The sequence below is a fragment of the Mobula birostris genome, chromosome 26 (assembly GCF_030028105.1).
Source record: "Mobula birostris isolate sMobBir1 chromosome 26, sMobBir1.hap1, whole genome shotgun sequence".
In the NCBI taxonomy this organism is placed as follows: Eukaryota; Metazoa; Chordata; class Chondrichthyes; order Myliobatiformes; family Myliobatidae; genus Mobula; species Mobula birostris.
Window position 1 is genome coordinate 24,323,853 of NC_092395.1, and position 18,051 is coordinate 24,341,903.

General features: G+C 41.3%; 1 protein-coding gene across 4 annotated transcripts in view; it reads left to right on the plus strand.

Annotated features, from left to right (window-relative positions):
• Positions 1–17,677, plus strand: part of arhgef18b (rho/rac guanine nucleotide exchange factor (GEF) 18b) — a 234,604-nt gene extending 216,927 nt beyond the window's left edge. For all 4 annotated transcript variants that reach the window (XM_072244323.1, XM_072244321.1, XM_072244322.1 and 1 more), the window contains 3 exons: positions 8,741–9,146; positions 10,445–10,570; positions 12,601–17,677. In XM_072244323.1, coding sequence (XP_072100424.1) covers positions 8,741–9,146; positions 10,445–10,570; positions 12,601–12,752 — 684 coding nt within the window. In that variant the 3' untranslated portion in view covers positions 12,753–17,677. The remainder of the gene's footprint in view (positions 1–8,740; positions 9,147–10,444; positions 10,571–12,600) is intronic.
• The last annotated feature ends 374 nt before the right edge of the window (positions 17,678–18,051 follow it).

Here is an 18,051-nt window from a genome sequence, read left to right on the forward strand (position 1 = left end):
TGAGTTATTAAACTGGGACCCCTCAAATGGATGCACACTCAGACCCCACTTAACGCTGAGGATGCACTGCTCCGAGTGGAGCGGTGTGCGGGGTCATTATAACATTATGTAATGGACATGTATACCAGATATATAAAACAATCAAACCTGAGATATATGAAATATTATTTTATGTATACACTAATTCGTGGAGTAACAAACACGCAAATAGGCTTAACCTGTACATCAGTAGAGCAGCAACACATGGCAGTAGCAGCGGAGGGAAGCGGGTGGTGATTACATCTTAGAGAAGGGACCAGGCTGTGGGTTCTCCTCTAATTTTGGCTTCTTCAAGTAGGCATCGAGGTTTGGCTGCCTTTTCTGAAGTTTACTCTAGTGAAACGGTTCTCGGTAGCAGGAAATCATGTTGAAAACACCTCTCTTGCCTTACTGCTTTGCTCCCAGTCAGAGTCATTATCGGTGAACTGGTCCATGATTTGTGTGATTGTGGTGATGCTAGTGCTGAGGAATTTTGTGGTGAGGTTTCTTGCTGGTGTCTCCTCTTCTCCATCCATGTCCTCAGATTCGCCCAGGATACATTCCTCTGCCAATTCTCGAAGCTCTTCGTTATTAAGGCTCTCACCATGAGAGTGCAGTAACTCTTCAACATCGCCATCATTAGCATCCTCTAATCCCACTCACTGGCCATTTCAATGATGCTTTGGATGACTGGTTCCCCCTGAAATTCTAAGATGTCTTTACATGTTTCTGGCCATAGCTTCTTCCACACTCCGTTCATTCAGTTTGAAGTTCCTTCATCCCAGGTACTCTGATATTGTCCAAAGCTTTCACGACCTTACAGTTTTTTGCAAAATTGCCTGATGGATTGTTTCTCATAACTTTTGTTTCTTCTACAGTTGCTTGAATGTGCGACGAAGGTAATAGGCTTTAAAATTCAATATTACTCCTTGAGCCATTGGTTGGAGTAATGACAAACACAAAATAATCTGCAGATGCTGGGGTCAAAGCAACACTCACAACACGCTGGAGGAACTCAGCAGGTCGGGCAGCATCCATGGAAAAGATCAGTCGACGTTTCGGTCCTGACGAAGGGTTCCGGCCCGAAACGTTGACTGATCTTTTCCACGGATGCTGCCCGACCTGCTGAGTTCCTCCAGCATGTTGTGAGTGTTGGTTGGAGTAATGAAGTGGTGCTGGGTGGAAGGTAAACCACTTCCACAGGAATACAGGTCCAAAGCGTGTCAAGATTCTCAGGGTGGCCTGGGGCATTATCAAGCACCAACATTGCTTTAGATTCAAGATCATGCTCCTCACAATACACTTCACTGCTGGACAAAAATGTGAAACAAACCAATTTTGGAAAACATCAATCATCACCCAGGCTTTCTTCTTTGATTTCCAAATCACTGATAGACATGACTTTAAAATGCCTTTCATTGCTCGTGGTGCTTCAGAGTGATACACAATCATAGGCTTTAACTTAGCATTGCCTCCTAGCAAGAGAGTTAGCTGGTCCTTTGTAGCCTTGAACCCAGATGCACGTTTCTCTCCTTGGGAGATGAAAGTATGAAAAGGTATTCTTTTCCAAAATAGGCCTGTTCATCCACATTAAAGACAAGCTCAGGAGGATAATTGTCCTTTACGATTATGGCCTTCATTGTTGCAGGAAAATCCTGGGCTGCCTTGCTGTCTGTACTGGCCACATTACCAGAGATATGTATGCTATGGAGATTACTGTGCTGTTTAAATCTATTAAACTAACCTTTGCTGACTGTGAATGTTACCGACTTATTCTTGAAACTGATTGAAAATGTTTCTTGCCTTTTCCATTATACCAGCTGGCTTTAGGGCATGTTTCATTGTGGTTGGTCATCCACCCATATATTTAGTCTATTTTCCATTTTTTTCAAACAAATGGCTCCTTGTACGAGTCGTCTTCATTGATGATAACTTTGAGGTAGTTGTTGCAGAAGCTTTTGTTTTGTCTGCATTTTTTATAATTGTTCTGATCATAGATGTAGCCAATTTCAAAGAGGCGCCAACATCAACCTGAGGCTCACCAGCCTCCAAACACCTTATCACTGGCAGTTTCACGTCCATATTAATGCTTTTCTTAGACATCTTAGATGTACTACCCTCTCTGGAATTTGCAGGCCATTTTCCAGACATTATGGGTGTAAAAATGGAATAAATTGGTGAGGGAACAAGAATGCTTATGTGGAGGGGGCAGAATGTGAACTAATACGTGATTGGCTGTAAGTGGCACAGAGCATATGTAAAGTGCTCTCATTGGCTGATTGAATGTTTAGTGGCGGCTGCTCTCGAGAAGATTTAAGTGTTGTTTAGAATGAGTTGTTGTAATTTTTAGAAATTTCAATAAAGAATTTATAAAGAAGCACCAGAGCTTAGGTAATGATGGGCTTTTATAAAACACTAATTCAGCTGCAATGTTTTGACGCCACCCTTTAAGGAAGGTGAAAAAGCTTTAGAAATTGGTGAAAAAAGAGATAACATCCCTCATTCCCAGATTAATTTTAGGAATATGGGTAAACTTGAGAATCTGAGGTTGTTCTTGGAACGCAGGGTGTTACGAAGGGATGTGATAGACAAACTTAAAATCAGGAAGCGTATGATTGAAGTAGATAGAGGATCTGAATCAGGTTCATTATCACTGGCGTGTACGTTGTGAAATTTGTTGTTTAGCAATGTATAGTTCAAAGACATGAAATTGCCTTAAATTATAAAATTTTTTAAAATTGCGGGAAAAAAATGGATTAGATTTCACGGACTGTTCTGAAATCTGATGGCAAAGTTGAAGAAACTGTTCCTAGATTGTTGAGTGTGGTTCTTCCGGCTCCTGTACCTTCTCCCCAATGCTACTAACAAGAAGGAAGAATGTCCTGGATGGCGAGGACCCTTAGTGATAGATGCCATTGGGTCTTAATGATGAATGCCACTGCATTGAGGCACTGCCTACGACCCACTGTAGCCTCTTGCAGTCTTGCGCATTGGAGCCCCCTTACTAGGCTCTGATGCAGCCAACCAGAATGCCCCCCCCCCCCCCCACTATACCTTATAGATTCTTGCAAGTCTTTGGTGACATAGCAAATCTCTTCAAACTCTCAACAAAGTAAAGTCAGTTCAGCCATGTGGGGAGTCAAGGGGGTGTACAAAGAGTGTGATCATCAAAAGAGCCATAAATCACGTGGAATTATTTTTGCAAAGCAAGTTAGAACAGAAAACCTACAGCGCAATACAGGCCCTTCGGCCCACAAAGCTGTGCTGAATATGTCCTTACCTTAGAAATTACAAGTTAGCAGTTGTAGCAGTCTAGAAGGAATTACTGGGGTTGTGGTGCAGGCGGTTTCATTTGTAGCAAAAGAAGGCTGCCAATGTATCAGAAAAGCAAGAATGTGCAAAGCTAAGGGGAAAAAATGGGCTTGTGTTGGTTTGTCCTTGCTCAAGTCAGTGTAGATTGAGCCATCTGAATGCTGCTTACGGCAGAAGGCATTCTGTGATTCTGTAATGACCAGATATTCACCAACACCACATAAACACTGCCTCAGTAACTACAGTTGCAAGAAAAAGTTTGTGAACCCTTTGCAATTACCTGACTTTCTGCATTAATTACTCAAAAATGTGGTTTGATCTTCATCTCAGTCACAATAATAGACAAACCCAATCTGCCTAAACTAATAACATACATAGAATTGCACTCCTCATGTCTCTATTGAGCACATTGCTTAATTACTCACAGTCCAGGCTGGAAAATGTATGTGAACCCTTCCTCGTATTTAATAACTGCTAGAACCTCCTTTAGCACCAATAACCTCCACCAAGCGTTTCCTATTGCTGTTGATCAGACTTGCACAACAGCAAGAAGGAATTTTAGACCATTCCTCCAAACAAAACTTTCAGTTCATCAGTATTTCTGTGATACCTTGCATGAACAGCCCTCTTCAAGTCATACCACAGCACCTCAATTGGGTTAAGGTCTGGACTCTGACTTGGCCATTCCAAAACAAAAATTTCCCTCTTTTTAAACCATTCTGTTGTTGATTTACTCTTGTGTTTTGGATCATTGTCTTGTTACATCATCCAACTTTTATTAAGCATCGGGTGATGGATCGCTACCCTGACATTCTCCTGTAAAATGTCTTGATACAATTTTCTTTGTTCCCTCAACAACTGCAAGCTGTCCAGGCCCTGAGGCAGCAAAGCAGCCCCAAACCATGATGCTCCTTCCATCATGCTTCACAGTTGGGATGAGGTTTTGGTGTTGGTATGCTGTGCTCTTCTTTCCTCCAAACATAGTGGTGTGCATTTCTGCTAAAAAGTTCAACTTTTGACTTATCTGTCCACAGAACATTGTTCCAGAAGCGTTGTGGAACATCCAGGTGGTCTTTTGTAAACTTGAGACATGCAGTGATTTTTTTTTAGAGAGCAATGGTTTCCTCTGTGTTGTCCTTCCATGAACACCATTCTTGTTCAGTGTTTTTCTTATAGTAGACACATGAACAGAGACTTTAGCAAGTTCAAGAGATTTCTGCAAGTCTTTTGCTGTTATCCTTGGGTTCTTTTTCACCTCTTTCAGCATTGCAAGTTGTGCTCTTGGTGTGATCTTTGCAGAATCTCACTCCTAGGGAGAGTAACAACAGTACTGAGTTTTCTCCATTTGTAAATAACTTCTCTTACTGTGGACTGATGGAGCACTCAGGTCTTTGGAAATACTTTTGTGGCCTTTCCAGCTTCATGCATCTCTGCAATTCTTCTTCTAAGGTCCTTGGAAAGTTGTTTTGATCGAGGCATGGTGCACATAAAGAGATCTTTCTTGAGAAGACCAGGCTGTGCCAGTGACCTGACTTTGTGTGCCTTTTTTATAGGACAAGCACTTCTACAACCCACACCTCCAATCTCATCTCATTGATTGGAACACCAGACTCCAAATAGCTTTTGTGGAAGGCATTACCCCAGAGGTTCACGTACTTTTTTTTAACATTAACTGTGATTGTTTAAATGGTGTTCTCAGTATTGACAAGAAGAATTGTTTGCTGTTAGTTTAGGCAGATGTGTTTGTCTTTTACTGTGACCCAGATGAAGATCAAACCACATTTTATGAGTGATTAATGCAGAAAACCAGGTAACAGCAAAGGGTTCACAAACTTTTTCTTGCAACTTTAGGTTTGCTAAATTCACCTGCTATCTTGATTGGTGAAGAGGTACAAGCTGAATGAATTAACAAAATGTTAGTTTTAGTCTGAAACATCTAACGTAATTACATTGCTGATACAAAATCTATAAAATTAAGGATTGTGGATTTACTCATGGCTGAATTTACTATCAAATAAATAACAAAACAGACAGGGCAGAGTCAAAATCAGGTATATTATCACTGACCAATATCGTAAAAAATGTTGCTCTGCAACAGCAGTACAATGCAATACATAAAAATACTATAAATTACAGTCAGAATATGATAGTGTTCTCTCTTGTTCACTCCATAATCTGGAGCTTAATGTCGTACAATGTAGAACAGGCCCTTTGGCCCATCTGTGTTAAGATAGCCTGGTTGAGGCTACTACTAAACTTCAGTATTGTTGGTTTAATGAAGAAATAAATACATGGTTTGACTTCTGCACTGTCTCTCATTAGGTATGAATTAGAAATTTGCGTCAAAATGTCTTTGGGTTAATGACAATTGGTCCACCAGAGGGCAGTAGAGTAGTTTTCTGACTGGAATTACTGAAAGCTTCTATTGCGATGAGCCTTTGTTAATTCTACCTGCCTGTTCAGAAGACTGTGCACACCATCAGTTACGGTTGTGTAATCAGTGGAAGATTTACAAACTAGCAGAGGAAGAATAGTTTTGCTTCTGTAAAATATGTTGCAATTTATTTTTCATGTGAGGGGATCCGACCTCGTGAGGAAATGAATTAATCTTTACCCAAGTGCATTATAAGGCCAGTTCCCCTCCTTGAAGTTCAAGTTATTTATTAATTGAGATATAGTACAGTGTGGAATAAGTCCTTCTGGCCCTTCGAACCATGTCATCCGGATTTAACCCTAGCCAAAGCACAGGGTCATTTACAATGACCAATTAACCTACCAACCGGTACTTTGGACTGTGGGAGGAGACTGAAGCACCCAGGGAAAACCCATGCATTCTCAGGGAGAGTGTACAAACTCCTTACAGATGGTGGCAGGAATTGAACCCAGGTCACCGATACTGTAAAGTGTTGTGCTAGCCGCTACCATGCTGCCCTATTCGGGTGTAATTGTCATTCAGCCATGAATACAGCCAAGTGAAACAGCATTTCTCTGGGGGACAGTACCTCCAGTCAGAAACAGCACCAGGCACATATAAGATAGCAGTAAACATATACAGTCACACAAAAGAAGTATATAGCCCAAGTCCCTGAGTGGCATGTCCTGTAAATCAATGGTGCATGGTTGTTGGCCAGAACAAGCCCTCAGCAGCCCACAGAAGCATGTGTGCACACAATCTGACTTGTTTTCCACACTGGAGGGCAGCATCGATGGGTGGGACCAACCCCCCCCCCCCCCCCCCAGTCCAGCATGGACGCTGTTCCACACCACGTCCAGCATCTCCCCTCCTGGGCGAGCTCAGGTGATCCTGTAGCATGAGGTTGAAGCCACGCAACTCCCCTGCTATCTGTCTCGCCAATAAACCAGTGAACTGGACTTGCAGTATTCCACATTACCATGTCCAGCAGGATCTTGCAAACACAAGAAAAACATCCAGGACAATCACTGTTGAAGGATGAAGCTTTAATTCCATGTAGTTTTATCCAAGCCCTCAAAAATTACACATTTCTCTGTTGCAGTGAATTATCCTTTGAGGAGTAGTTTGATTTGGAGAAATACAAGAGGTGTTTTTAACTTGGTTCATTCAGTTGAACTTTGCAAACTGGATTTCATTGGGATGAGAGCAAAAGATGGGGCTGGTCTGTCTCAACACCCATGCAACTACGCAACAACTGCACAAGGACCACACTAGTTCCAGAAGAACAACTTACCACCACCTTAGAGCAGTTATAGTGCGCGTATCCCATCAATGAATTTGTACACAAGGTCCTTTCAGAAATAAATGGTGGTCACTTTATTCTAGCTGTTTGAACTGTTGTGTAAATGTTTCCTACGTACCAAAAGCATGCTCTAGGTGACAGCAAAGTGTGCCAGACTGTTGTTTATTGAATACAGTTCTGCTTTCCATACTGTCATTCCCTCAGAATTAACCACCAAGCTTCCAAACCTGGACCTCTGTACCTCCCTTGCAACTGGATCTTTAACTACTTCATTGGGAGAAAGCCATACGGATCAGTGATAACATCTTGCTATTACACAGATACACCTCAAAGATTTGTGCTTAGCCCACTGTTCTGCTCTCTCTGCCTCCTCATAGTGTGTCTAAGAACAGTTCAAACTCCATCTATAGATTTGCAGATGACACCTCTGTTGGTAAAATCTCAGATGGTGACAAGAAGGCGTACTGGATTGAGAGGGGCTAGTTGAGTGGGCCAGCAACAACAGCCTTGCACTTGATGTCAGCAATACCAAGGAGCTGATTGTGGATGTCAGCAAGGGGAAGTCAGGAGAGCAAACACCAAAACTTTTTGAGGGCTCAGTGGTGGAAAGGTTGGGCTGCTTCAAGTTTCTGGGTGGAAACATCTCAGAAGGTCTGTCCTCAGCCCAGCACATTGACGCAATCATGAAGATGGCACACCAGCGGCTCTTCTTCATTTGAAGTTTGAGGAGACTTGGTATGTCACCAAAGACACTAGCAAATGTCTATAGATGTATAGTGGAGATCATTCTGACTGGTTGCCTCACAGCTTGGTATGGCAGTTCCAGTGTCCAGGATCGTAAGAGTCTGTACACAGTTATATTCTCAGCCAGCTCCATTGGACACAACCTTCCTACCGCCGAGACCATGTCTTAAGAAGGTGACACCATCACTAAGGACCCTCATGATCTGGAACCTGCCCTCTTCTCACTTCTACCATCATGGGGGAGGTACAGATGCCTGGTGACCCAGGCTCAAAGACTCAGAAATCTTCCCCTTCGCCATCAGATTTTTAAAAACCTCATTATTATTTTTTTTGTGCTATTTGTTTATTTTGTAATTCTTAGTAATTTTGTTTTTGCGCCATACTGCTATCGCAAAACAACAAATTTCACATCATGTAAACCGGTCATAATAAACCTGATTCGGAGCTTCAAAACCAGGTTACGGAGTGCTAGACAGTATAATGTGCAAAGAATTTGAACAAATAACCTTCTAACTCTTAAGCGAGAGTATTACCCAAGGTTCAAACATAAATGTTGCTCAGTATACTGATGTACCTTGCAGGTATGTTTACATATCTGTAGGAATAATATCAGACATTGCAAGCTATATCCTCAGCACGTCCTTGGGTGTGTAATGCAAACAATGCATTTCACTGTATGTTTTGACGCACGTGTGATAAATTAATCTGAATCTGAGTCATTAAATGGGATATGGCATGAAAAGAAGGATGAGGTGGAAGATCAGGTGTGATTTTTATTGAATACAGGACAGTCCTGAGGTGCTAGTATAGACTGTTCCTGTACCTGATACATCCTTGCAATATTGCAGTCTTGATGTGTATGTTTCTAAAAGATGAGGCTACTTTGTTCTTCCAGGCAGTCTGTTGATATCTAGCATGCTGGAGACTCATAATTTATTGTTGAATCTTAGATTCCAGGCTTCCCTCACTCTCACAGCCTTGACGGAGACCGAATGGAAGTATGTCTCTTACCACCAGGTGAGGCAGGATTGACCCTGCATGGTTTGAAGGACCTTGGGCAGCCAGGCATATTGATGGAACATTCTGAGCGATCTACTGAAATCCAGCTTCAAAGGGAGAACAGCACGGTCTCAATGTTTGCACGTACCCCTGAGATTCGACAGTCCCTTATTCCAAAAGCCAATGTGCCCATTCATCTCGTCAGCACCACTAATGAAAGTTTGAAGCACACTGGAGTGCAACAGAAAATCCCCACAAAACTCGCCACCTTAAAAGGAGGAAAAGAGAAGGGTGGAAAAGGCAAGGACCGACAATCAGTCATTGTCATACCCTCTTCATTAGTGCCATCTACATCAGGTACACATCCGTAATTATTTTACTTAAACATTCCTGAATGTAAGTATGTGAATGTTGAGATTCAGTTCAAGACTAGCCACAGATTTCTAATAAACTTTGGGATATTAAATGTTAGTGTTCCGTGTTTAATACTTGAAATGAATTCTGAAGTTTTTGGAGCAGCAAATGGTCATTTATTCCACCAGAGCTCAATTTATCTGTTGAGATACAGTATGGAATAGACCCTTCCAGTCCTTCGAGCCACACCACCAACCAATCCCCCAATTTATTCCTTGCCTAATCACAGGACAACTTACAATGACCAATTAACCTACCAACCTGCCACCTTTTCTCTCCCACTGAAGCCCAATCTTTTATTGCCCTAATTGCCACTAAAATCAAGAACCTACCTGCCTTTTGAAATATTTCCTCATATCCTGCTTGTGTCTAATTTATTTATTTATTGAGACACAGCACAGAATTGGCCCTTCTGGCCCTTTGAGCTGTGCCACACAGCTCAATTTAGCCCCAGCCTAATCACGGGACAATTTACAATGACGAATTAACTTACTAACCAATATGTCTTTAGTCTGTAGGAGGAAACTGGAACACCCAGAGGAAATCCACGCAGTCACAGGCAGAAAGTACAAACTCCTTACGGGCAACGGTGGAAATTTAACCTGGGTCACCTATACTGTAAAGCATTGTCCTAATAACTACACTATCATGCCACCCTGTAATTCAGCATGTTATCTTTCAGCTACTCCATTTGTAGCCTGAATTGGACAATTGTTCAGTGTACCCTCTCTCTCCCCAAACCACCCCACCTTGTTTCTCAATGATACATCAACATGATCTATTTAATGTCCTCTCACCAACTCTTGACCTTGAATCCTCTTGTCAACTCCAACTCTTGTCAAATCTCCCATTACGTAAATAGAATATGATTTTGTTCCTTTTTAAATCAGACTAATTTCTCCAACTTTATATCTAGCCCTAACCTCCCATGCCTTTTTGTTGCATCAGAAGACTTCCCCAAAGAACAAAAGAGTGTTGTTATCTTTTAACTATGATGCCTTCCAAGTGCCAGTCATCCGACAGAAGTTGGGAGCAGGAAACTTGGCTCTTTATTCTCAAGAGCCTGGGGCATAGAAGGCCAATGGTGGCTCTGAAAGCAGACAGTGGCCCATTGTTGCCTCAAATCTATCCTCCAGCTCAAGGCACCCTTTCAATGGTCCAGAAACGAGCATTACCTTGTTTATACTTGCAACTTGTCCTTTATACATCAGTTGAATAAATAATGCTTCCTTTCTTTCAAGGATCAGTTACTGCAGACTTCAGACAAAACAATCCAACAAGCATTTTTGCAAAAGATAATGCAGTACTGAAAGGCAGGAGGTCTTCAAGCCCTGTGATATCAAGCCTCCAAAGTCTCCCTCATCAAGGTGAGGATCGCCAGTCTGGCCTGCATGTAGTTATAAAAAAACAACATTGAAATATGGTGCAGGAGCAATGCCTTATATTCTGTCTGGGTAGCCTCTAACTTGATGGCATGAATATCAATTTCTTCTGGTAAATAAAATTTCTCTCCCCTTCCCCTCCTCTTTTGTTCCCCACTCTGGCCTCTTACCTCTTCTTACCTGCCTATCACATCCCCCTGGGTCCGGTCCTCCTTTCTTATCTACTCTCCTCTCCTATCAGATTCCTTCCTGTCCACCCCTTTACCCTTCCTGACCACTGGTCAACCTAACCCTTTCTAGCTATCTCCCTTTCTCTCCCCCCCACCCCCCAGCTTTTTACTCTGACATCATCCTCCTTCCATCCCAGTCCTGAAAAAGGGTCTCGGCCCAAAACGTTGACAGTTTATTCATTTCCATAGGTTCTGCCTGACCTGCTGAGTTCCTCCATTGTTTTCTGTGTGTTGCCAGCATCAGCAGAATTTCTCGTGTTTAATTTTGAAACGGGCCATGAAACCCTATCAATTTGTGTTCATGTTCAGGGTACCTACCTGATTCGAGAACCAGATTGTTAACTTTTTTACCAGCATGAAAATAATTAAAACTAACCAACCATTTGGCTCAACCAATCCATATTAGTTGTTACCCATCAAGCAAGCAAAAACCCATGTTTGTCCCCAAGGTTTTATTTTCTTCTCAGCCCATTTTTATCTTTTATTAACTTTTCCTCAGTTGCTCCACAGAGGTTCTGAACCTCTGATGAATTAAGAAGAGGAAAAAATGACTTCACTGAGATTGATATTTTACATTTAATCTTGCAGTCTATCATTCTCAGTCCAAGGTATCTGTTTCCATTATTTCTGTTGTAGCTTTTCATTATTTTAATTACACCTATTAAATCTTCCAGTAGTGGTTATAACAAAAATGGCTTTATTGTCAAAGAAAGAAATGCATTTCACCTTCCTTTCAGAATATCCCAAAGAGTGTTGCAGCCAATCAAGTGAAGTTTTTCCACACGGTCATGTACCTTTTCATAAAGTTGTCCTTTAGTAAGTTCATATTATAACAATTTCCACACAGAGTTTTAAGGTCCTTGTCCTGTTTCGTATCCCTTCGTGCTTCATGTTATCTAATTGTACCAATCAGAATGGCTGCATGTTCTCCATTCTGACATCAGGGTGCATTCTCTTTCCTTCCTAATCCGCTATTCAGTCATTTTCCCCCTCTCTTTTTGCACTTTTTTTTACATATAATTATTATAATTGTTCTTACTATGTATTGCAATGTACTGCTGTTGCAAAACAACAAATTTCACGACATATGCTGGTGATTTTAAGCCTGATTCTGAACTATTAACTACGTCTCTGCACACTGCAGTTCCCTCTGGAAACCTCTTGAAAAGACACTTTCAGACATTTCCTCAATGTTCGCCTCTTATAGCTATGTCTTCAGTTATTGCTCCTTAATTTGGAAGTCAGTGCTTATATTTCATTTTTTTGTAAAACTTGTGGGAGGGGGTGGGGTATAGATTTAAATATCATACTTTGATAGGAATATTAAAAGCTACACCACCATTTAAAGAGCTCTACCACTGACCTGACTCCCTTAGCCAGCATCAGCAAAAGCCAATTGGCCATATTACTATTACTGTGTGTGTGTGTATGGAAAGGTCTTGTGTCGCAGTAATAATTATAGGGATTCAATATAGAAACATTTTTTTAAACATGGATTGGTTGGTTCAGCATTGGCCTGAGAATTGTGGGCTGTTCCAGAATGTTTGTTCTGCATTTAATATTTCTCCAGTCCTGAATCTCATGGTTGCTTTTCTTGGACAAGAACAGAAGTAATAAACTATCTCAAAGATAACATAAGAGCAGTGGGTAGTTGGGGGATCAGTCTGAGTCATTCCAATGATATTTTATATCACTGTTTTAAGGAAAAATAATGCAGCAAGTTACTGCAGGCACCACTGCCAAGAAGCTGCTAGCTTTAACTGGTGTTTTTCTTTGCTATCCCAGAACCTGTGATTCCAATGGACATACAGCTTGAGCCACAGTCAAACGCGATGCCAAGTGGAAGATCTCAGCTCCAGAATGCACCCGTTGCCACGGCGACAAAGCAGCCGCCCAGCGGACAGGACGAATCTGGCAACGAGATCATTTTCTTCTGAATCACGAGGGACATAAGCAAAAGAGATCACAGCCACTGGATAGCCTGCAAAACCCAGGAAAATCCCAAAATAACTTTGGGGGTGAAGGGTGGGAAGGGACGGAACAGAGGGGTATCAGTACTGATCACAGGGACAGCTACTGCTTGAAACGAGTCGATGGTCCCAGGCTAGTGCTTCTGAATCGAGATGGTGCCAGAGACCTGACTGCATTGTGAATACCAGCAGCAGGTCTATGTTTGAAAAGGGTGACCAATTTTAAAACCTGCTTTTGATATTTTATGCATGGCTTTCCACTCATTATCAGGAGATATAACTGAATCAAGAATTTTAACCAGGAAGATGCTGTTTTGAACTCTAAGCCACCCTCCCTGTGCGACAAATGTCTTAGTGCGGATCATGGTTGGACACAGTGGTTATGTAATGAGTGGTTTGGGAATGCAAACATTCACCAACTGAGACAGCAGCTTAAACTGTTAAACTTCCACCCCTCCTGGGAATGGTACAGAGGGAGCAATGTCGGCAATGGTCCAGTGAAACCTCCTTATGCCAGGAATCAGGAACGTCACCTTGACATTTATAATTTTTAATGAATCTGTGACTTTCTTAAAAGTTTTTTTTAAATACACTCTAATGGAATTTTATTCATTGTTTCACAGTCTAAGCAAAATGCAGTAGGGAATGTGAAAGGTTTGGATTGAAATGATTTCCTTTGATGGGCATCCCCAAGTATTGTCTGGTAATTAATACAATTATTTTGTAACTATTTCTGTTGCAGTATTTGCATCAGTGGTTGGTGATGTTTTGGGGGAAGGACTTGAGTGCAGATCCATTGTTATGTGGGGTGCAGTTGCAAGGACCTTGTGCTAAAGTTAGTGATTGGCTGTGGTTTTGCCCTGGACCAAAGAGAAAGAGACAAGTTGGACGTAATATTCCTCCATCTGGAGTGAGAAGGCCAACTATAGTCTGGGTCGCACATGGACTGACTGTGTTAAACTTGGATTTCTGTACATTGCAATTTTGCCAAAACACCCACATTGTTCAAGGTATATGAATGGCTGCTCTCGCAAATATTTAAGCTTCTTTAAAGCTGTTTTTTGGTTGGAGCCATTCTTGGACCCTTGTGGTGGAAACTGGATACTGTGGACCCTGGCCAGCGCACCAGCTCCTCCTGAACCTTTGAATGAGCAGACTATGGCCAGCTGTGACTGCAATCACCCTGCTTTTCACATGAGATGGAGGTGCAGTGGAGAAAAGAATAGGTGCTGTCAAAAGTAGAAGAGCACGTGTCAGTCCTTTATATCTCAGAGCTCTAGCTTTTGATGCAGCGGTCACATCCAGGTCTTAAATTTATTCTGGGTGCTAACAAGCATTCATTATCGATTAGACAGGAGTCTCTTAGCAACTGAAGTAGTTGGAAAAATAAAGTGCAAAGCAAAAATAATTGGAAGAATTGTTTAGATGACCAAATTAGCCCCTTGTTCTTTCAGCAGGTGTTGAACCTCAATGCTGTTTAGGTTTGGGTATTTCTAAGTTAATAGATTAGCTATAACTCATTTCACCCACCAAAGATTTCCACCATAGTTCTGGTAACTGCCATTCCTGGCATGAATCTGTGTACTTTATTCTTCTGAGTTGTGAAAAAGTGTCAGCAGCTTTCCTGATGGCATCCTCATTGTGTCAGCATAGGTTATTCCACTACTGAGACTGTCCTGACCTCGGTCTGATGTCTACATTTTTACATTGTGTAACAGGTCACTTAAATTTACCGATGTAATTTATGTTGAAGGTAGTTATTGTGCTCTCCCTGGCTGAGACTGGTTTATGGCACAGACCTGCAGATCAAACTAACCTCTCCTGTCTTGGTTTGGCCCTACTGCCATTTAAATTTACCATTTGTTTGCACTCAAGTCTACTTGGGGAGAAAGCCCAGGTCAGTTTAATGTGGTGAGAGAATATCTGTTTTATCTGAGTGTCAATTGATGAATGCAGAACAGAGTTTGAAATCAAAACCAAACTGGCAGGAGATATGCTAACATCATGTGCTCATGGGCTGTTACACAATCTTGTATATGTGCCCATACAGTACATCTTTAATTCACTTGCACATAACGTTAACTTATATTTCAGGGAACAGGCACACTCTGTCTTTAGATTGCTATTGACCAGTACTCCTCACATGTCTGATCGTATACTTTCAATGGATGCCTTCATATCAGCCCACCCACCTAAGGGGACTGGAGGATCATTCCTCTGGGAGAATACTGTTTGCTTGAAGGTGCACTCTTCATGTACTGTTGGTGTCTTGTGATTCTAATACACAATGGCTTTCTCTTTATTTTGTGTTACACCATGGCTTTCTCTTTATCTCTGGCTATAAATCTCCACGTTGTAAGAAAGGAGATGGTTGTGCTGGCACCCAGAGTGGATCAAGTCTGCTTGATAACCAACTTGGTTATGATTTTGCAGAGGATGCACTGTTGAACAGGAAGTGTCGGTTTTTTGACAGGATAAGCCCCTACTTCTAATCTGAGTGAGTATGCACGTCCTTTTGTTGAAGGTTACTCGTAATAGTATTTGGTGTATGCAGGTTTAAACCAAATTTCACCCTTGTCCAATTCGACACTCAGCTGATCCAGTTACCAGTAAAGAATCATAATTGTCAATGATCATAATTAGAGAATAGTTTGAGAACACCCTACTTTGTTTTTGAATTATTGCATTATATTTGGGGGAAAATACATACTTTTTGGCAAGTTAAAGAATCTTGAAGGTATTGAAAGCATTAACCACTAAAATATCCTACACTTGTAATTTTTGAGGGGGTTTTTCACCAATTTGCACTTAAGGATTTTTTTTTCATTTGTTTATAGTTGGTTATTCTGTAAAATGTTTTAGCAATTAATTTTTAAAGTCATAGAGCACTTTAATGCACTCTGTAATTAAAGAGTTACTGTATTTTGGTCTAAAGTGGCAATCGGAGACCTAATAGAAAATCACAAACATTCCACTGATAGGTGTTATCATTTGACTACTGCCTGATCACATGACTTCCCTTGGTCATGTAATAGGGTAATACATGAATGAAGTCCATATCCTTTAATAGATCTGCAATATTCTTGATCTTACTTGAGGCCGAGGGTTTGCCCCTTTGAGTCTTCGGCCAGTAGGAACCTGAGTCTCTCCGTACCAGTTGACATGGGCAGAATGTGAGAGGTTTGAGCCTGGGGAATACTTGGATGCAGCAAACCCTCCCAATGCCTCTTGATGTGTTTCTCTTTGTACTCCCTGATTGTGTCCTAATGTGTTGCCAAGTTTGAGTCCATTGGAAGAGGTGACATGGCAACAGGTGTTCCAGTGTTTAATTATGTCCTCAAAAATGTCATAGATACCCATATGTCAGACAATGATGCTGATTTTGAAATCACGTTTTTTCAGTCTACTGTTTGCATTTCCAAGTTTGATCATTTTTCACAACAGAGAGGAGCACAATGTCTTCAGAAGATGATAACTCTTCATCCCTCTTATAGCACTGCCAGTACCTCAACTTGTGTGTGACTGCATGCTGAAATTCATACCTAGCTTTGCTTGTAAACTTCCCAGTGTTTTTTAAATGTAGTTAATTTCTCAAAAAGTACCATGGTCTCTCAAAGTAAAAGGCTGTTGCTAGCAAAAAATGGTAACAAAAGGTGGTCCATTTTATCCCTTCTACCATTCTTACCTCGAAATCAAGGTCATTCTTAAAAAGAGTGAGATAAATTGAGTACTACCACTGTCAATTATGCATCAATCCCTTGCCTGTCATCCATAGGAGTTACTGCAGTGTTCCAGCGCTAATGAAACATCTCCCAGAGGTTTCCACTCCTGCCATCATCTGTTGAAAAATAGGGAAGAGCGAGATTCAGGCCCTAATACCAACCTAACACTCAAGTCCAGCCTTGCTTGCAAATCAGCTAGGGTACCAGGGTTCTGCCTGTTCCTGTGGAACAGTTCAGAATGCATGAAAGGAGGACACGGACAAGAATATGAAGGTAACCAGTGTTACCAGGGCTAAAGAATGGAGTGCAGTGAGTTACTAGGATGATGCAGAATGAGTTAAGGTGCCCTTTCAGTATTTAACATAATTCAGGATTCATTTGAGGCGCTGCACTTTCGTTCTCACTTCAGACCGTCACCATGCATTATTTTTCTGACTAAATTTCACCAAAGTGTTACTGAATGAAACCTGGAGTTTAATCCATCTGTTCTCTGTGCTAGTGTTGGTGCACTGGGCTTGCTACATGGGGATAAGCATAAACAGTTACATCAGCCGCTGTGAATCACTTGAGTGTGGACTGAACTGACGTTTCCACAGCCAAGTGAGCTTACCCTGAAACTCTGTCTTTGGCCATTTGGGAATAAAAGTACTTGGTGGAGTTACAAATGATTATTCACTTGTGACAAAGTTTGTGCCTTCAGGAGACTTTCCAAGAAAACTAAAGAGAATGAGGGGTGGGGGTGGATTTGTCAATAGAGTGGAATCAGTGTTCCTGCCAGTCCTCCAGATAAAATGTACATTTAGTGACTCAGGTCCTAGACTGCTGTTTATAATGTAAAGTCATATGATTGTCTGTTTAGACTATAGCATATAATGAAAAGGGTGGAGAGATTTTGATCATATATCATATTAGGATGTATAGTCTGTATATAGTTCAGAACTGTCTTGTTAACCTACTGCCAGTAATGGTGAAGCAGGATCTTGTAGTTTTGTTACATGTTGTAAAATTTAAAGAAATTATATTCTGTCAAATTGTCACCTGTTTTTTTCAATGAAGTGTAAACAAGATTGTAGCATGTTGAGCAATTTGTTTTTATGATGGATTATTATTCTAATTGCCACAGTAAAATGAAGAGCTGTGTAGAATTAATCTGATTCAGCAATAAAGAAAGCAATGTTTCTATTTTGTGATGACTCTGTGAGCTCAGTGGATTGGGTTGGGACTGAGTGTTTCTTGTGTGGAAAATCAATTCCAAATATTGGCAACATCACTACAGTTAAAACATACACTCAGGAGTGGAACCCGGTGTGGTCATCTGCTGTAACACATCCACTTTAAGGTTCGACATGTCGTGCAATCAGAAATGGTCTTCTACACACCACTGTTGTAGCTTGTGGTTACTTGAGTTACTGTTGCCTTTCTGTCAGCTTGAACAAGTCTGGCCATTCTCCTGATGCCTCATTTTTCATGCACAGAACAGCTGCTCATTGGATTTTTTGTCTGTTTATTTTACGCATCATTCTAGAGACTGTTGTGCATGATTA